The sequence below is a fragment of the Podarcis tiliguerta genome, assembly GCF_965153285.1.
Source record: "Podarcis tiliguerta genome assembly, chromosome: 17".
Taxonomy (NCBI): Eukaryota; Metazoa; Chordata; class Lepidosauria; order Squamata; family Lacertidae; genus Podarcis; species Podarcis tiliguerta.
In genome coordinates, this window is record NC_139550.1 from 32,509,419 (window position 1) to 32,529,818 (window position 20,400).

The 20,400-nt window shown below is 47.1% G+C and overlaps 2 protein-coding genes across 7 annotated transcripts in view; one reads left to right on the top strand and one right to left on the bottom strand.

The window, feature by feature from the left end:
• Positions 1-7,538, bottom strand: part of LOC310667700 (retinol dehydrogenase 8-like) — a 30,644-nt gene extending 23,106 nt beyond the window's left edge. Inside the window, exons 1-3 of one of the 5 annotated variants that reach the window (XM_083420555.1) lie at positions 7,335-7,538; positions 2,063-2,167; positions 54-215 (exon numbers count right to left, since the gene is read on the bottom strand). In XM_083420555.1, the coding sequence (XP_083276681.1) occupies positions 54-215; positions 2,063-2,159 (259 nt within the window). In that variant the 5' untranslated portion in view covers positions 2,160-2,167; positions 7,335-7,538. Of the gene's footprint in view, positions 1-53; positions 216-2,062; positions 3,235-3,607; positions 4,992-7,247 lie in introns of those variants that run through there. The other 4 variants (XM_083420557.1, XM_083420556.1, XM_083420559.1 and 1 more) reach the window with 4 other exon arrangements.
• A 6,841-nt stretch (positions 7,539-14,379) lies between these two features.
• The window catches only part of LOC310667328 (venom factor-like), a 55,942-nt gene continuing 49,921 nt past the window's right edge, over positions 14,380-20,400 (top strand). Inside the window, exons 1-5 of one of the 2 annotated variants that reach the window (XM_083419299.1) lie at positions 14,380-14,516; positions 15,157-15,349; positions 17,079-17,241; positions 18,714-18,784; positions 19,748-19,833. In XM_083419299.1, the coding sequence (XP_083275425.1) occupies positions 14,428-14,516; positions 15,157-15,349; positions 17,079-17,241; positions 18,714-18,784; positions 19,748-19,833 (602 nt within the window). In that variant the 5' untranslated portion in view covers positions 14,380-14,427. Of the gene's footprint in view, positions 14,517-15,156; positions 15,350-15,555; positions 15,958-17,078; positions 17,242-18,713; positions 18,785-19,747; positions 19,834-20,400 lie in introns of those variants that run through there. The other variant, XM_083419300.1, reaches the window with a different exon arrangement.

Below are 20,400 nucleotides of genomic sequence, written 5' to 3' on the forward strand. Positions count from 1 at the left end.
TTTAAAATGTCCTCAAAACCAATACTGAGGCTGCAGGGGAATAGTTTTCCTACCCAGCACATCCACCCTGCGCTGGGGGATGGTGTCCACACAGCGACGGATCGATTCCTTGCTGGTCACATCCATCTCCTTGATTTCCAGAGTCTTCTCCAGCACAGGCCCTGCATGCTTCACCAGTTCTTGACTCTTCTCCAAATTCCTCATGGTGGCAATAACTAGGGAGAGAGGGGAAAGAATTACATGACACCACTGGGATATTGAGGGTGAGGGGTGAGTTCTTTCAGAAATACTCAAGGCTGTGGGGTTTGGCAGGGGGCATACACCAACTAGAGTTAGTACTCCAAGATACAGTGGTGCCTCGCAAGACGAAAAGAATCCGTTCCGCGAGTCTTTTCGTCTTGCGGTTTTTTCGTCTTGCGAAGCAAGCCCATTAGCGGATTAGCGCTATTATCATTAAAGGGCTATTAACGGCTATTAAAGGCTTAAGGGATTAGCGGATTAGCTGCTAAAAGGCTATTAGCAGCTTAGTGCCTTAGAAAAAGGGGTTGGGGAGCGAAAACCCCCCTCAAAAATAGCAAGACATTTTCGTCTTGCGAAGCAAGCCCATAGGGAAATTCGTCTTGCGAAGTGCCTCTGAAAACGGAAAACCCTTTCGTCTTGCGGGTTTTCCGTCTTGCAAGGCATTCGTCTTGCGGGGCACCACTGTACTCCTCTGTTAGGGAAGGCAATCTAACAACGCTCAAAGGTGTTCAGAATACCAAACAATAACTGTAGCATCCAAGGCCATGTTCCACTTCAGGCTGCAGGTGCAAAACTGAATGCCTAATGTCTCCACAAACGTGGAAGCGGCAGAAGCCAGAGACCTGCACACGTGAGTTTTCCTCACTGCATATAGGAAAATTACCGCATTTTTCACTCTATAGGACACACTTTTCCCCCCTCCAAAAATGAAGGGTAAAGGTTTGTGCATCCTATGGAGCGAATGCAGGCTCCTTGGCTTCAGCAAAAGCAACGCGAAGCCTCCAAAGCGCAGAGGGAGCGCTCCCTCCGAGCTCCGGAGGTTACGCGTTGCTTTTGCTGAAGCCTGGAGAGAGAGGGGGGTCGGTGCGCACCAACCCCTCTCGCTCTCCAGGCTTCAGGGATAGCCGCCTGAAGCCTTTGGAGCGCAGGGGGGCCTCGCGCTGCGCTCCAAAGGCTTCGGGGTCAGCTGTGCAAAGCCTCCGCAAGGCAGCGGGGTGAAGGCACCCCGCTGCCCTGCGGAGGCTTGAAAGGCTGTCCCCAAAGCCAGAACAGAGACACGGAGCGCTGCGCAGCGTCTCGCTGTTCTAGCTTGGGGATGCCGGGGCTTTATGGGGAAACCCCGGGCTTCCCCCTTCAGCCCCGACACTGATTTGATTCAGAATATTTTTTACTTGTTTTCCTCCTTTAAAACCTAGGTGCGTCCTTTGCTTGGGTGCGTCCTATAGAGCGAAAAATACGGGTACAGTGGTACCTCGCAAGACGAATGCCTCGCAAGACGAAAAACTCGCAAGACAAAAGAGTCTTTTGAGTTGCTTCGCAAGACGAATTTCCCTATGGGCTTGCTTCACAAGACAAAAACGTCTTGCGCCTTTTTCTTAAAACCGTCAATGCATTCCTATGGGAAACCGTCAATGCATTTCCTATGGGAAACTGTGCTTCGCAAGATGAAAAATTCACAAGATGAAAAAACTCGCAGAACGAATTAATTTTGTCTTGCGAGGCACCACTGTAACTTGTCAGGAAGAAAACAAGCCTAGGACTTGACAGGGAAATGGCTTTTTAACCCAGTCTTTTTAACCCACCCGCTTTATATACTCTTACACCAGTGCCAAAGTTTTGCTTGTTTAACCTGCAGTTGCCTCTGAGACATCTACACCTCATTGTAGAACCTGAAAAGCACCTCTGGGTGCAAAGCCTGGCAGGGACTGAATGCAGCAGTAGACTCAGGAATGAAGAATGGGATTCATTGCTCTGATTCTTCCAAGGAGCCGCACTGTTCCCTCCCCACGCAACTGGTCCCTGGATCCAGGCAGCTCCTCACCTCGGAATCGCTTCAGCTCGTCCCTGGCCAGACGCACCGCCAGGGCGAGGCCAATGCCGGAAGAGCAGCCTGTCACGAGTACATTTCGAACGGCCATCTTACAGCCTGCGGAAGGGAGAGGAGAAAATCAGAGGAAATCCTGAGGAAGTGCGGGGAGAAGCATGGTATATGGTTCAAAGGATGCTAGGATTGGATCTCTTCACTCTGACCGTTTCTGGAAGCTCAGTGGTGGAGAGAGATCAAGCTGTCCCATCTCAAATGCCGCCTCTGCCAGGAATGTTTTAAGTGCTCTGAACACTTAAAAAACAGGTCCGTGCTAAGTATTATTGTGGGCTGGGCTGGAAGCAATACAGGTCTGATGACGTGCCAGCCACAGTCTTACCTACAACACCAAATATTGGACCACGGGATAGAGAGGAAATCACAACACTTGTGGCTAGGTGAAAAGACGACAGACGTAACTTTTATGTTTCTGGTGTCAAGGACTGGCTCAAGGTCATTCCCCCTAAAACAGGGGAAGCCGACACGGTGCCCTTCAGCTGTTGGTGGATTATATACTATAGAGGATTTGACAGGGAGATATTTGAATAAAAGAGGCAGCGTTTTCTCCCCCCTAAACTTGTTTCCAAGACGCCTTGCAAAGCTACAGAACCCTGTGCAATAGATATCACAATGAAAATTGGTACATACATTTAGGGCACAATACAGTCATACCTCATGTTACGTCCGCTTCATGTTATGTTCTTTCAGGTTACGTCCCGCGGCGACCCGGAAGTACTGGAAAGGGTTACTTCCGGGTTTCGCTGCTCGCGCATGCGCAGAAGCACAAAACGACATCACGCGCATGCGCAGAAGTGGCAAATCACAACCTGCACATGCGCAGACACGCCGCTGCGGGTTGCATGCCTTTCATGTTGTGAACGGGCCTCCAGAACAGATCCCGTTTGCAACCAGAGGTACCAGTGTAATCCTTTAAGGCTTCAAACACTGACTCCCTCCCAACATCCATTTTATGGAGCAGAAAGGCGTGCAAAATATATTGCAGTTCGGTATCTGAATTACTTATTATTTATTAAATTTATACACAGCCCTTCACCTCAAGATCACCAGGCGGTTTACAATATTAAAAACACATAAGCGCATAGCATCACAACAAACGGAAACAATAACCCCTACCACCCCAATTTAAAAGGCCATAGGTAAAGGTACCCCTGCCCGTACGGGCCAGTCTTGACAGACTCTAGGGTTGTGCGCCCATCTCACTCAAAGAGGCCAAGGGCCAGCGCTGTCCGAAGACACTTCCGGGTCACGTGGCCAGCGTGACATCGCTGCTCTGGCGAGCCAGAGCCGCACACGGAAACGCTGTTTACCTTCCCGCTAGTAAGCGGTCCCTATTTATCTACTTGCACCCAGGGGTGCTTTCGAACTGCTAGGTTGACAGGCGCTGGGACCAGACAGCGGGAGCGCACCCCGCCGCGGGGATTCGAACCGCCGACCTTTCGATCGGCAAGCCCTAGGCGCTGAGGCTTTAACCCACAGCGCCACCCGCGTCCCTGCGTTAAAAGGCCATAGATTGCTTAATTAGCCAAAGGCCTGGGAGAAGAGCATCGCTTTTGCTGGCACATAAAGATATGTGATGAAGGTGCTAGGTGAGCCTTCCGGGGGAGAGTGTTCCTCAAGCAGGGATCCACACAGAAAAAGAGGCCCCGCAAACAAGGTGCTTTAAATATGTACGCTGCACGTTTTCCTGAAAGGAAGCCCCACTGAACAAAGTGTGACTTCCAAGTTATCCTAAATAATGCTGGAGCTGTTTACCGCAAACAGTTCTGAGTCTACTGTTGCTAGATACCACTTTCTGCGCCAAACTGGGAATGGGTGGCCTGTTGTCATAACCCTTGCTCTGTCTGATTTGCCAACAGAGCAGCCTGGGCAGAACCAGGGAGAGAAACTGGTAACTTTTGACACCCCCAGAGACACACTTTCCACCGCTGGGGGATTGAGGGTGTAGAAGCCAGAGCACATCAGTTTTCTTCCCATTTTACCCTTTTAACATAACCAATAGATTCCTCCTCTGCTTGTGAGCCTCTTCTCTCCTCCTTCAAAGTGGAAATCAGATTATTACTCTAACATTACTTCAGAGAGCTCTATAATCCGTTTACAAACGGTGTGCATTGCTCTTATGCCTGTATTCCGTACAGCATAAAAGACAAGTGCTGAACTAGACTAAACACAGCTTTGGGTCGTCCCTGGAGCCTGCATCTCACGCCACCCAGTGTGGCTGCTCCTTCGTCACCCTTACCCAGTCCATTTTTCCACCACTCTATCCTCGTAGCACACACTTTCAGCTGGGATTATTGATGCTGTATTTAAACAGTACCCCTTAAATAAGAAAACAGGGGGCTATTATATACATTACATGCTGAGTCAGAGTTCCAAGGCCTAAAATGCTGCTGTGACTTGTTCAAGCTCCCACATGGAGTTTCAGACTAACCTGAGATGTTTCTGATCTAGTTTTCCATTGCAGATCGGGTCAGTGGTCATCGGAAATATCTCCAGAGTGCCGGTGGCATGCAGCATATGGTGTGCTGTTACCACTCAAGACACATTCCCTTGCTTCATCCTTCAGCATTACAGAAGAGGGTTTGGAAATAAAGCTGCCAGATCAAGGACCAGGACCAGCCTCTTTGCACACAGCCTGGTTCAACAGGTGAGGCTCGCTGGGTGGGAGGAGTCTGTGTGGTCTTCTCCAATCTAGCTGGGTACCACGGGGTCTTTCCCACAGGACCTACTGATGTGATTGTCCTCCAGATACCTGCTGGACTACAGTTCACATCATACCTAACCACTGGTCAAGCTTTATGAGGAACAGTTGAAGGAGTTGGGTACTGTTTAGCCTGGAGAAGACTGAGAGCTGTATGATGGCCATCTTCAAATATCTGAACGGCTGTCACATACAAGGTGGAACAAGCTTAGTTTTCTGCTGCTCCATAGGGTAAGACCCAAACCAATGGATTCAAATTGCAAGAATCATATAGAATAAGAGGGTAAGAGCTGTTTGACAGTGGAATAATCTCCCTGGAAAGGTGGTGCACTCTCCTTCGTTGAGAGGTTTTTAAAGAGAAGGAGAAGAGTTTGGATTTGATATCCCGCTTTATCACTCCCCTAAGGAGTCTCAAAGCAGCTAACAATCTCCTTTTCCCTTCCTCCCCCACAAAAAACACTCTGTGAGGTGAGTGAGGCTGAGAGACTTCAGAGAAGTGTGACTGGCCCAAGGTCACCCAGCAGCTGCATGTGGAGGGGAGGGGAAGCGAACCTGGTTCACCAGATTACGAGTCCACCGCTCTTAACCATTACACCAGACTGGCTCTTTAAACAGAGATTGGATGGCCATCTGCCAGGGATTCTTTAGCAGTGATTCCTGCACTGCAGGGGGTTGGACTAGATGACCCACGGGGTCCCTTCCAACCCTGCAGTTCTATTATTCGAATCTATGAGATCTGGGCAAAAACAAGATGCTAAGACACAGGTGCTCAGGGGAGAAACAGTACCCAGCAAACAGAAGTGTATGATGAGGGGTGGTCCAAGACTGCAATTGGGTTACAAAACCCTCCCTGCCCTTCCCAACTCCATATTTGTTGGTGTATGTATTGCAAAGAAAAGAAAACAGGCTTTGTGTCATCATGCCTTAGAGCTACTTGTACAAAACAAAGCCTTGGCCTGGAGAAAATGTGGAGGCATCTCGATGTCCCTTGAGACAGCCCAAATTATATTCAGGCTTGCTAACTCACAATTTCTTAATTACACAGACATCAACTGCTGTGGATATGCCATCTGCGGCGATTCAAAGCTTGGATGTAGGAGTACACAACCTAAGATTCACATTCTTTATAATTTGAATGAATATAGGCCTTATTTACAGCCCATTGACCATCAGTAGAAAGTTACAGAACATGAAATACGTAAGATTGTTAAAAGGAAGGAGAGACCCAGGTAAACAATCGGGGCTTGTCTGGAGGAAATTAAAACATTTAGAAATTTTGCAACTTGCTTAGCAATTTAAAGCAAAACATGAGTTCTCCAATAAAATAGTCAACAGAGACTCGGGAGACTGTCCTTGCAAAACATGCCCACAAAAAGTGGCCTGGACTGTGGCACTTTGTAGGCTCCTGCTGGTACAGATATATCAATGCTTATTTTGATGCACACCCATACTTTATTAATACTGGTAATTACTGGCATTGGGTAGCATGCTGAAGAGTGACTTGTCCCCCAAAAGAAACGCTAGCTAGAGCACTGTAGGGGATGGTCTCCCAGTGTTGTGGGTGCATCATGCGGGGTGCCCTGTTTACTTGGGAGTAAAAAAATATCCAGACCCTTATTCCAAAGTGCAGCATGGAGGTGCACTGTTCAAAGTGTGTGCCACGAGGTAGGGATCATGCAATGAGGAGTCTCCCAGCCACAGGATGCATGGTGTGATGCAGCCCAAAACTTATTTTGGGGTGCAGCAACACAAAAGCTTAAGATCCCCTCTCAAGCAGCTCGTGCATCCCTGTCTAGAAGGGACCCCAGCAGTCTATGAAAGTTCACGCCGAAATAAACGGAAAGGTGCCGCATTGCCCTTTGTTCTTTTCGTTGCTACCCGTCTGTGGAAACTGTGTAGGCAGATAAGCAAGTGGAAATCGGAAACCGGCCTCGGCCTGCCTCGTTCTCCAGGGGCTCCTGTGCAGCTACAGGTTCTCTATTCCAGGCCCGGGCAAGGAGAGTGATGGGGAAAGCTCCTTGCAAACAGCAGCTCAGAAGACACCGGAGGAGCCCCGCCACCTGGCAACCCAGCGCCGCGCCAGCCAGCCGGCGAGCAGCAGGCGGCGGCAGGGCGATTACTGGCCACGTCATGGGGGATTACAGGGTGTCCTCACCGAGCGGAAAAGGCCGAGGAAAAAAAAGGCGGGGGGGGGGGGACCTTCCAGCCTAGCGGTCACCCCGGATAAATCCACGCTGGGGCGCGGACGCAACAGCCGCAAGCTCTTTATGTGCCACCTCTCCAAGGCGCGCACGCAGCCCGAGGCTATGCAAGCCACAGCCGGCTGCAACCCGGTCGTGCCTTGGAGAAGGCGGGGGGCACCTCCTGGCTGGGAGATTTCCTGCGCCATGCTGCTGCCCACCCCGCCGCCGGGCACCTACCTACCTCTCGCGCCCCTCTTTACGCACGATCCCTCGTTGAGAAAGGTGAGGAGAGAGACACAACAACAAAAAATACGACCCCAGCGCCCACCTCTCCAAAAGCGCAGAAGCGGGCGCTCGCCCGCGCACCAGCCAAGCCTCTCGCCTCCGGAGTCAGCCGCCCCTCGCTTACTTCCCCAAATTCAGCCTCAAGCCCGGCGATCGAAGGACAAGCGAGCCCGCCCCGAGCCGGAGGACGCCGGGCGTTGTAGTCCCGTCCTCCCCGGCGAGGTCCGGCTCCTCCTTCTCCTCCTCCCCACTGTCGCCGCCCCGCCTTCCCCGGGCGAGGAAAGGGAGGCTGCGCCGAGCTCGGAGCGCAGCCTGTTGGTAATTTAGGAAGGCGATTAGAGAGCGAAATCGCGGAGGAGGAGCGGACGAGTCCGAGAGCTCCGCGGATGCTCCGCGCCTAGGGGCAGCTGTGCACCAGAGAGGGGCGCTATAGGCTTCATGCCTTGCTTGGGAGAGTTCCCGGATTATCTGGTTGGCGCTGGGGAAACAGGATCCTGCGCTAGCTTGTTGTTGTTATATTTAACAACAGCAACAAGAGTTTCATTAATTAAATGTATATTGTCTCCCTGCTTATTTAACTTATATGCAGAATTCATCATACGAAAGGCTGGGCTGGATGAATCCCAAACCGGAATTAAGATTGCTGGAAGAAATATCAAGAACCTCAGATATGCAGATGACACCACCTTGATGGCAGAAAGTGAGGAGGAATTAAAGAACCTTTTAATGAGGGTGAAACTTATATGCAGAATTCATCATGCGAAAGGCTTGGGCTGGATGAATCCCAAACCGGAATTAAGATTGCTGGAAGAAATATAAACAGCCTCAGATATGCAGATAACACAACCTTGACGGCAGAAAGTGAGGAGGAATTAAAGAACCTTTTATTGAGGGTGAAAGAGGAGAGTGCGAAATAGGGTCTGAAGCTCAACATCAAAAAAACCAAGATCATGGCCACTGGGCCCATCACCTCCTGGCAAATAGAAGGGAAAGAAATAGAGGCAGTGAGAGATTTTACTTTCTTGGGCTCCATGATCACTGCAGATGGTGACAGAGCCACGAAATTTAAAATACACCTGCTTCTTGGGAGAAAAGCAATGACAAACCTAGACAGCATCTTAAAAAGCAGAGACATCACCTTGCCAACAAAGGTCCGTATAAGTTAAAGCTATGGTTTTCCCAGTAGTGATGTGAGAGGTGGACCATAAAGAAGGCTGATCGCTGAAGAATTGATGCTTTTGAATTATGGTGCTGGAGGAGACTCTTGAGAGTCCCATGGACTGCAAGAAGATCAAACCTATCCATTCTGAAGGAAATCAGCCCTGATGCTCACTGGAAGGACAGATCCTGAAGCTGAGGCTCCAAGACTTTGGCCACCTCATGAGAAGAGAAGACTCCCTGGAAAAGACCCTGATGTTGGGAAAGATGGAGGGCACAAGGAGAAGGGGACGACAGAGGATGAGATGGTTGGACAGTGTTCTCGAAGCTACCAGCATGAGTCTGACCAAACTGTGAGAGGCAGTGGAAGACAGGAGTGCCTGGCGTGCTCTGGTTCATGGGGTCACGAAGAGTTGGACATGACCAAACGACTAAACAACAACAACACTGCTCTTCATCTGAGGATCACAGGGCGCCTAACAGTATAAAAACACAACAATACATAGCATAATTGCAGACAAAACAATGCCCCCCACATCATTTTAAATGCCATAGATGTTTAATCAGAATGTTTTCGCCCGGTGCCTAAAGTGTATAATGAAGGTGCCAGTCAAACGTCCCTGGGGAGGGCATTCCACAAATGGAGCCACGGCAAAAAAGGCCCCTTCTTGTGTTGCTGACCTCGGGGTCTTTCGTGGAGGAGACACAAGGAAAAGGATCTTATCAGTTCATATGATTATTATTTTTTACTCCTTAATCTGGAGTAGTTATTTTGGTGATACATTTTTGTATGACTTTTCTTAAGTAGAGACAACTAGGAATGTGGCCTGGGGAGAGCTTGTGAGAGCCAGCTAGAAAGACCCACCCCTGCCTTAGAACCATTGTAAAATTGTCACTCATTTTTTCCCCCTCTGGCAGTGCTCTTGTGCCAGTGTGGTGTAGTGGTTAAGAGCGGTAGTCTCGTAATCTGGGGAACCGGGTTCGCTTCCCCGCTCCTCCACATGCAGCTGCTGGGTGACCTTGGGCCAGTCACACTTCTCCGAAGTCTCTCAGCCCCACTCACCTCACAGAGTGTTTGTTGTGGGGGAGGAGGAAGGGAAAGGAGAATGTTAGCCGCTTTGAGACTCCTTAAAGGGAGTGAAAGGCAGGATATCAAATCCAAACTCTTCTTCTTCTTCTTCTAAAAGGTTCATCACAGACAGGAGCTGAACAGGTGCCGCTTTCCAGGGATAACAAAATTGTTATTGCTATTATTATCTTTCCTCCCAAAATAGCCCAGGGCAACAGACGCACAAGCAAAAATAATAATTTCAATGCAGATGCAGACTGGGAAAGTGTTCTACTTAAAAGATTTGTTATAATATGACTTTCTTGCTTTTGAGTCCTAATACTACATCCACAACATCTCCGAGTGTCGGTGGAGGTTCGTGCTGTGATAAGACTGCATTTAGGATTCATCTGAGGGATCCAGAAACAGAAGATCAGGAGAAGGAAATGCATCTTGTGAGCATGATATTCCACTGCTGCTAGTTGCAGATAGGTTCTAGTTCTGCAAAATAGGGGAATGCCTTTATTTAATTTATACACTGCCTTTTCTCCAATGAGCTAAGGGCAGTTTACATGCCCCCCCAATAATAATAATAATAATAATAATAATAATAATAATAATATATTTTTATTTTTTTAAAAATAATTTTTATTGCTTTTCACAAACACAAAAGAATTAAACAATAATGACCAAGGAAAAAAGAACATAGAAAAGAAAATAATAAATGAAACGATCTTTTAAAGTCTACATTTTACGTTATCTTATTTACAAAGCGCATATTAACGCCCTGACTTCCCTCCTCCCCCCATCAGTTTTCTTAATTCGAATCTTCTCCTGCAGATTGTTATACCCCTTCTATATACATCATATGGTTTAGATCAAACCCACTACAGTTTTTAAACTTCTACAATTTATCTTAATATACACAACAAATTTACCCCATTCATCTTCAAACTTTGATCCCTTTTGATTTCATATTTTGTGAGTCATTTTGGCCAGTTCTATGTATTCAAAGAGTTTGCCAATCAGTTAATAATAATAATAATTTATTATTTGTACCCTGCCCATCTGGCTGGGTCTCCCCAGCCACTCTGGGCAGCTTCCAACAAAGATTAAAAATACATTAAAATGTCATTCTCACAACCGTTTTCTATGAAAGATGAGGCTGAGAAACTGTGAATGGCCCAAGATTTCCCAGCAAGTGTCACAGCCAAACAATCAGTCAGAAGCTGGAGCCAGGAGGTCAGTAATAAAACTGCCACACGCAAGGTGGAGCAAGCTTGTTTCCTCCTGCTCTGGAGGGTAGGATCCGAACCAATGACTTCAAGTTACAAGAAAGGAGATTCTAACTAAACATACGAGGAGGAAACGTTCTGACAGTAAGGGCTGGTCGACAGTGAAACGGTCTCCCTTGGCAGGTTGTGGTTTCTCCTTCCTTGGAGGTTTTCAAGCAGAGGTTGGATGGTCATCTGTCATGGATGCTTTAGCTGAGATTCCTGCATTGCACTGGAGGACCTTTGGGGTCCCTTCCAACTCTATGATTCTATGACAACACCCAGTGTCAGTGCTGACATCACTTACGCAGGCCGCAGGGCATGCTATGTGTTGTGCGCACACCACACAGCTTGCACAAGTGACATCAGTACCCCCTGGAGTGTGCACACGGCCACTGTGGAATTTTGAGGGGGCTGAGCCTCCTCAAATTTTTTGGGGGGGCCTTGTCCCCTCCCCCATGGCACCCCTGGCACTAGTTTCTTCAAAATACCTGTGATGCTTTCTGACTCTCACTTGCAGCCCCTATCACAACCAGTCATTTCTCACCCAGTACAGTGGTACTTCAGGTTAAGAACCTAATCTGTTCCGGAGGTCTGTTCTTAACCTGAAACTGCTCTTAAACCTGAAGCACCACTTTAGCTAATGGGGGCCTCCTGCTGCCGCCGCGCCGCCGGAGCATGATTTCTGTTCTCATCCTGAAGCAAAGTTCTTAACCTGAGGTACTATTTCTGGGTTAGCGAGGTACCACTGTATTAGGGCATTTGCTTTTGAGTTAACCAAACTGCATATTTGACCTAGTAAACATGCAGACGTGTTGCAACAATGTCTTTGGAGATTGTCCAGGTTCCATTTCTATCCAGACCTGTTACTGGAAGCCAGCTGATAACCAGCATTTCCCAATTAACTCTTTATTCGGTTGTTTATGCCCATTTTATTGAGCAAAAGTCATCATAACCATACCCTTATTTCTCTACTCTGAATTACCTCCTCCAAAAGTTGCTTTTTCTGTTCAGGGATAGAGAAAATGTGACACTTCAGATGTTGTTAGACTCAGGGACAGGGAACTGTAAATGCTTTCCTTTGTACTCTGATGGAGTACACGTGAAAGACTACCGTATTTTTCTGTGTGTAAGACTATATTTTTTCCTCAATTTTTGAAGTTTAAAATAAGGGGTCGTCTTATACACGGATAGTGAATACAGTGGTACCTCAGGTTAAGAACTTAATTCGTTCCAGAGGTCCGTTGTTAACCTGAAACTGTTCTTAACCTGAAGCACCACTTTAGCTAATGGGCCCTCCTGCTGCCGCTGCGCCACCACCGCGCGATTTCTGTTCTCATCCTGAAGCAAATTTCTTAACCCGAGGTAATATTTCTGGGTTAGTGGAGTCTGTAACCTGAAGTGTATGTAACCTGAAGCCTATGTAACCCAAGGTACCACTGTAGTGCAGTTTCTTAATTTTGAGTCCCAGAAAATAGGGGGCGTCTTTTACATGGGGGGGGGGTCTTATACGCAGAAAAATATGGTATATTTGAGTGACAGGGGCATGCATGGGACCACACCTTTTCTGTGACATATCTATGATGTCTTGATGATGCTTCTGGAAATGTATTATGGGAAACTTTAAAATACTGATGTAACCATTGTTCAGGGCTTCGGGCTTCTTCTCTTTGTGGTAGCGAGACGTCTTGTCACAGCAATAAAGATCAGGTCTACAGGTCGCTGTTTTGCTTCTATCTCCTGGCTGAAGTCTTTTGCTTGTGACCCTTGACCTGAACCTATGGGAGCCAAGGTTAGGCAATTGTGGGGTGCTCCAAGGACTCCCTTATACAACTCTCATCGGCCCCAGGCAACATAACTGTCATATTCCAAGTGGATCTCCACAGAGCTTAGGGGCTCAGACCCAGGAGGTAAAAGTCTCTCACCAACATCCTCACCAACAAGGGTAGAGTTGCAGTGCGCAGCACACCAAACAAACCAAGACCAGGCACAGAGAATCAGGTACAAAATATGACCTAGAGACCAGAGCAGACAACAGTCCAAGGTCATTATCACGGGGGGCTCAGCAAGGAAGATCACAAATCAGGAAACAGATGCTTGTACTATTTTCCGCAAGTGGAGGGCTCAAGAAAGCTGCTGGTATAGTTTCATGGGTTGCGTACCCATGAGTAGAGGCCACTTAACCATGACCCTCACAACGACCCTGGGTTGACAGAGCAGGTATGGGAAATCTTTAGCCCACCAGATGTTGTCAAGAGTGCATGCAGGAGCCAGACCCTGTGACCAGTAGGGCTTCGCAGGACTGGAGAGGCAAGGCGTGGCCGTACAGGTGAGGCCGCACGGTAACTCATTGGACCTGGTGGCAAGAGCGGGGAAGGGATATAAGGTCAGCATTTCCCTTCGGCTCTTTGCCACAGCAACACGCTTCCTGCCTTGCTGCATTTGGCTTCTTGACTCCTTGCTTCCTGATCCTCGAACCCTTGACTCCTGGTTTCCTGACCCTCGGACCTTCGGCTTCTTGACTCCTGGTTTCCGGACTCCCGTTCCTGCTCCCACCCCGCCATCTTGCCCCCGGTCCCGACATCCTCAGTTGGGCCCATAAACTGGACCATGACAGATGTTGAACTACAATTCCTGTTATGTACTGAAGTTCTCACCCTGGGCCAGCAGGGGGATACTGTAGATAGTTTTCACTCAGGTCCACGTCAGTTATTTTAGGCGGGAAACCCTGGGTTGTTGTTGCTACAATGTTGACAGCCGGCTGCCTATAAAAGCAGGCAGGCCGAGCTGTTTGCTGTTCAGTTCTGTTCCAGCTTACAAAATAAAGAGCTGCTTTGGAGAAATCGCTGTGTCGTCTGCCATGTCTACCCACTATTTAACAATTCCTATCCATCTCAGCATGCATAGCCATTGGCAAGAGGTGATAGAAACTGTATTTCAGTAGTATCAGGAAGGTCAGGGGTTCCTCACACCTGACGCAGAGGTCTGCTGTGTCACTGTCCAGCCTGGACCTAGACATTATGTCACCAGCATTCTGGTGGGCTGAGGGGTTCTTTAGGAGGCCTCTGAGGACTGTGTGTCTGGCACCAGTTCAGGGCTAAGCATGACAATAGCCAATGGTCAGGGGTAATCGGGTGGGCACCATCCCCATTGATTTTCCCTCCTAGATGTGTCTGTACAATGTGGATAGTGGAAAGCAGCAAAAAGCATTTTTAGAACACAGATAACAATGTGACATCTAGCAAAGAAAACCTCAGTAAAAGAATTGACTGATAACTGGTCACAAAGCCAGAAAAGAGGGAGCGATTGCCAACCTTCTTAGACCAGGGGACAAAATTTGAATTTTGAGAGCATACTGCAGATGGCATTCACAAAACAGCTGCCCTGGGGAGGCCTGGCATAACACAAAATGAGAGAGAATGCAATTATGGCTGCTTCTCCTTGACTGCCATCATGAATGACCTGTTTCGGGAGAGGCACAGGTTTTTAAAAACACACAGATAAATCCTTGTGGTTTTTGACAGGATTGCTAGTTTATTTTGAAATTGCCAGGTTGCTCCAACTCCTCCCCATTTACTGATTAAACATGGAGAGATTGCAAAAGGGCTTGGACAGGGGGCTCAGAGGATAAATACCGAGAAGGTAGCTTGCCTGGCATGTTCCTCCAGATCACCATGGAGGGGACTGCTCTCTACCTGGTGGCTGCCCTCTTGGTTTCTTTCCCGACTTCTTCTCACAGCCAACTGTAAGTACAGGTTAGATTTCAGCAGTTCACACCAGCACCACATTTCTTAAGAAGTGGGGTACAAGTGGGGTGCTCATTTCCATGTAGACACAGTTAGAATCGATGTCTTGGTGATGGGTCAATAGCCACTTCATTCATTCTGTCTTTAAGGTGCCGCAAAACTTTGTTTTTGCTACAAAATAAGGCCTCTGACTAAAGTAACAGGGGGTGGGGTGGAGGAGTGTGCTTTAAAAGGGACAAAGATGCCACAAGACAAACATATTTCAGCACCCATGGGGGGCACCAGGGGTGCCAACTTGAATAGAATATTGGGGAGGCCCCACATGGCATGGTGAACACACACCATTTGAAGGCCAATGCCCATTAACTTGGGGGTCCTGGCACCCTCAAATATCTTATGGGGAGGTGAAGCCCCCTTGGCCCCTAGGAGTTGGCTCCTATGGGGGGCCATGCAAATGGGTCCTCAGAAGTGGTGGGCAATGATTAACAGTATCAGAACTGCAAACAACTGCAAACGGTGAAATCCATTGCGCAAGGAGTGCCCACAATACATCCTGGCAGATGCAGCATGGAGAGGCTGTCATATGACATTTAAATGCACCAAACAAACTCACTACTGTGAGCTTTTTCACCTCTGTAGCTACTCCCTCATCACCCCAAGCGTCCTGCGGGTAGAGACCGAAGAGACGATTGTGGTGGAGGCTCATGGGGTCGACTTTGAAGCAGAGGTCACCGTCTCTGTCCATGACTTCCCACAGAAGAGAAACACCCTGTACATGGTCAAAACTCGCATAGAGCCAGCAAGTGGCATGATGGTGACCCCAACCATAAAGGTGGGTGCAGAGCGACGATTAGAGATGATGACATTTTGTGCGCTCCAGTCCTATACATGCAGAAATCATGCTGCAGTCCTATACACACTGAACCTGGTTGAACACAGTACTACCAGCATAGGACTGCACTGTGTGTCAGTTATTTTGGGGGTGTCTGTGTGTGCTTATAAGGGACACAGCTGGTGCTGTGGTCTAAACCACAGAGCCTAGGGCTTGCCAATCAGAAGGTCGGCGGTTCAAATCCCGGCGACGGGGTGAGCTCCCGTTGCTCATCCCAGCTCCTGCCAACCTAGCACGTCAAAGTACAAGTAGATAAATAGGTACCGCTCTGGCGGGATGGTAAATGGCGTTTCCGTGCGCTGCTGTGGTTCTCCAGAAGTGGCTTAGTCATGCTGGCCACATGACCTGTACACCCGCTCCCTTGGCCAGTAAAGGAAGATGAGTGCTGCAACCCCAGAGTCGTCCGCGACTGGACCTAACGGTCAGGGGTCCCTTTACCTTTACCTTTATGTGTGCTTATGGTGCAATAGTGGATCATCAGACCTCAGTGTAACAGATGAGAAGAACCAGATTGTTAGAGTCTCTTATACAGGAGATCAGCTTTATAAGTTAGTAAAATGCACCTTGAGTTTTTTTTACAGGAAAGCTGAATTTTGGTGGAAGAGTGTGATATACATTTAATACACAATAATAATTTCCATAGTTCTCAATACGCAACATAATTATTTCTCTTTTTTAAAAAATCCTTTTTATTTGGTTTTACCAATACAAAATTATAAATAGCAAAGTGAAAAAATTATCCATATGGAGAGATTCCTCTGAATCTCCAGACTTCCCCTCACCCCCTCCATGGGGTCCCATTTTAAACATTTAATACTACATATTCTTCGATACTCCAGTTTTTATATCAAACCATAATCCATGGTAATTGTTATGCTACAAGAGAGTCAAAATCCTGCTAATGTTTCCATCTGTTTACAGTGGTCTCCTAAGCAACCTATAAATTTTCCCCATTCCTTTATAAAGTTTTTGTCCTCTTGGTTTTTGAGTTTTCCAGTCAGTTTTGTCCTTTCAGCATAGTCCATCAGTTTGATTTGCCACTCCTCTCTGATAGGGACTCTGTCTTCTTTCCACCTCTGGGCTAGTAGCATCTGTGTGCTTGTTGTTTCATACATAAAAAGTTTTTCCTGTTCTTTTGGGACATCAGTACCTATAATTCCTAATAGAAAAGCTTCTGTTTTCTTAACAAAGGTTATTTTAAACATTTTTTTTTCATTTCATTGTATATCATCTCCCAGAAAGCTTTTATTACCTTACAAGTCCATCACATATGATAAAAGGTACCTTCTTTTTTCTTTACATTTCCAGCAGCTATCTGTACTTGTCCTATAAATTTTTACCAACTTAGCAGGGGTTAAATACCACCGGCACACCATTTTCATATAACGTTATTTCAATGCACAACATTGAATACTAATTATTTCTTTTAAATCCACATCTTATTTTTTAAAACCAGCATCACAAAAAACAGTGCACTTTCGCAACCTGAATGTGTTATTTCTGCCACCCCAATCTTACAAGAATTCTGTGAAGTTTTACTAGGCTGAGAATTAGCAACTGGTCACCTACTGAGCTCCATTACTGAGCAGGGATTTGAGTTTGCTACTATTTGCCTTGTAAGCAAAAACCAGGAGATATCTGATTTCTAGCTCCTGATTTGCCCCTGCAGGTTTCTGCCAATGATATGAAGAAGGATTCCAAGCAAAACCAGTATGTGATTGTTGTGGCCAAGTGTCCTCAGTTCACATTGGAGAGGATGGTTCTGGTCTCCTTCCACAGTGGATATCTCTTCATCCAGACAGATAAAACCATCTACACACCTGGGTCCAAAGGTAAAGCCTTCTGCTAGTCCCTCCTGGAACATTATCTGGAACTTCAGGAGGGGTCTGGAGTGGATAACCTACTTGCCATCTGCAGATCTCCGCAGTTCATAGATCCTTCCCTTGCCTCCAGAGATAGGAACGGATGATCCCCACCTCACACAACTGACAATTGAAGTTCGTCTGAGAGAGACGTACACATCACAACTCTTTTACCACTGGTAAACAGGTCTCGCAGGGTTTTGCACTTGTTAAAGAACCAGCAGACTCTCTTCTACCAAGACAATCCTGGCAAGACAGAAGTACTGTTTTGGGGGGACAGGGACGGGCAGGTGTGGGGGACTCCCTTGTCCTGAATGGGGTAACTGTGCCCCTGAAGGACTCACAGCTGTCCATGGAGGCGCAGGTCAATTCTGTGTCCAGGGCAGCTGTCTACCAGCTCCATCTGGTACACAGGCTGAGACCCTACCTGCCTAAGGACTGTCTTGTCAGAGTGTTGCATGCTCTAGTTATCTCCCGCTTGGACTACTGCAATGCGCCCTATGTGGGGCTACCTTTGAAGGTGACCCAGAAACTACAACTAATCCAGAATGTGGCAGCTAGACTGGTGACTGGGACTGGCTCTTGAGATCATATAACACTGGTCCTGAAAGACCTCCATTGACTCCCAGTACACAGAGCCATAGCTAGGTGATCTTGTGCCCCTGGCAGAACCGTCCAGATTGTGCCCCCTAGCCATGGACAGATTAGCTCTTCTTTTTGCCTCTCCTCCAACCCCCCCTCCACCCATTCAATGCACCCTCTATTAAAAACCTTTTCTTATGAGGCAATAATTGATATTTTTTATTTACAGACATATTTATGGAAATATTTTAAGCTGATTTTGCGCCCCCCCATCGTCTGCCCCCCTGGCGGGGGCCCACCTCACCGCCCCTTAGCTACGGCCCTGCCAGTACATTTCCAAGCGCAATTGGGCGAAATACGTTGGAACCGCTTACAACAACTTCATATTTGCTTAACTATTTGTAAAAAAACACTTGAGAGAGTTTATATTGCAAGAGGGTTTGTTTCCTGATTGGTGACATTTTACATTAGAAATATAAACTGTGTTCTAGTCAGTTTAACTTATCCTGATCAAGTAAGCCCACCTCCCATAGTTCTCCTGTGTAGGATCTAGAGATCTCTAGCAAATACCGTATTTTTCCGTGTATAAGACTAGGTTGTTTGTTTGTTTTTTACCAAAAAATCAGGTTTAAAATTGGGGCTCATCTTATACACAGGTAGTGCTGAGAGATGTTTTCTTAATTTGGAGTCCCCCAAATTAGGGGTATCTTATACATGGGGGCGTCTTATAGGCAGAAAAATACGGTAATTATCAGCATTCTTAAAACATTGGTGTTCACTGTGTGCTTTGAGGGAAGACATGAAACTTTGCCAAACCAAATGTACAGGGTATATGACAAACCTCTTCTCTTCTTTCTCAGTGCACTACCGTATCTTTTCTGTGAATCACAAAATGCAGATTTTGGCTAAGCCTGTGATTGTTGAGTTTGAGGTGAGTGGTTCGTGTATGTGTCCTTGTGGTGGGTACAGTCAGAGCCATTTTCACTGGAGAAATGTTGGAGAGTATGCTTTATGGCTGAGCAAAGATTTGCTGGTCTCGATCCAGTGCTCTGCTTAGCACATCACATCTGGTCTCCTCATCTTGATGGTGCGCATCTTGTGTGGACACAAGCTCTTGTGCTCCATAAGAACTCTTGCACTATGGCAGGGCCAGATTTACCGTATTTTTCGCTCTATAAGACGCACCAGACGACAAGACGCACCTAGTTTTTGGAGGAGGAAAACAAGAAAAAATATATTCTGAATCTCAGAAGCCAGAACAGAAAGAGGGGTCGCTGCACAGTGAAAGCAGCAATCCCTCTTGCTGTTCTGGCTTCTGGGATAGCTGCGCAGCCTGCATTCGCCCCATAAGACGCACACACATTTCCCCTTACTTTTTAGGAGGGAAAAAGTGAGTCTTATAGAGCAAAAAATACAGTAGGTTTGATGAGGCCCTAAGCTACTGAAGGTAATGGGACCCTTTATATGTCCAGCTCTCCTTTGTCAACAACAAATTGTTGCTGTTTTTTGTGTTGAATGTATGCTATATGGTAATTTATGGACCTAATAAGTATCTAAAGCCATTTGCACATAACAAAACATGTATTTTATCAAAGTAATTGTTGAATTGAAATACAATTAAGAAGAAGTATATTAATAGTGAAATAATTATTAAGCTCTAACTGTATGTAGGTTTTATTTTATTTGTTTTTTATCTTATATTTTGGAAATGTACATCCAGTGGTTTTTTCCCCTTTAAATATTTTTGGGGCCCCCAAGAGAATGGGGCCCTAAGCTATAGCTTGTTTAGCTTATACGTAAATCCGGCACTGCACTATGGAATACAAATATTAAGTGCCAGCGTTTTTATTATTACTTTTCCAACATCCCTTTAAATATACTTTCCTTCTTTCAGACACCTGAAGGAATTGTTGTCAGGCAGTCATTCATCAATCCTACTTCAAGAAACTTCCAACCTCACCCCTTACCAGAGATTGTCAGGTATTTGGCCATGAATATTACCTCAAACCTAAGGGACACAGGTGCTGCTGTGGTCTAAACCACAGAGCCTAGGGCTTGCTGATCAGAAGGTTAGCGGTTTGAATCCTCGCGAGGGGTGAGCCCCTGTTCCTGGGTCTCTGCTCCTGCCAACCTAGCAGTTCGAAAGCACGCCAAAAAGGTGCAAGTAGATAAATAGGTACCACTCTGGCGGGAAGGTAAATGGCGTTTCCGTGCGCTGCTCTGGTTCACCAGAAGCGGCTTAGTCATGCTGGCCACATGACCCGGAAATTGTACGCCGGCTCCCTCGGCCAATAAAGCGAGGTGAGCGCCACAACCCCAGAGTCGTCTGCGACTCGACCTAGCAGTCAGGGGTCCCTTTACCTTTATTACCTCAAACCAAATTTGTACACAGGACTGTTTTTTTCAGCCAGAACGTGCCTGAACTCAGTTCCGGCCCCTCTCAGGTTGGCGCCATTGCCATTCTAAGAGAACGAGGGTGGTGTTCATGGTGGGTCCTAGCACCTATTTTTCTAGGAGAAAATAGCACTGTTTGTACAGAAAGTGAGC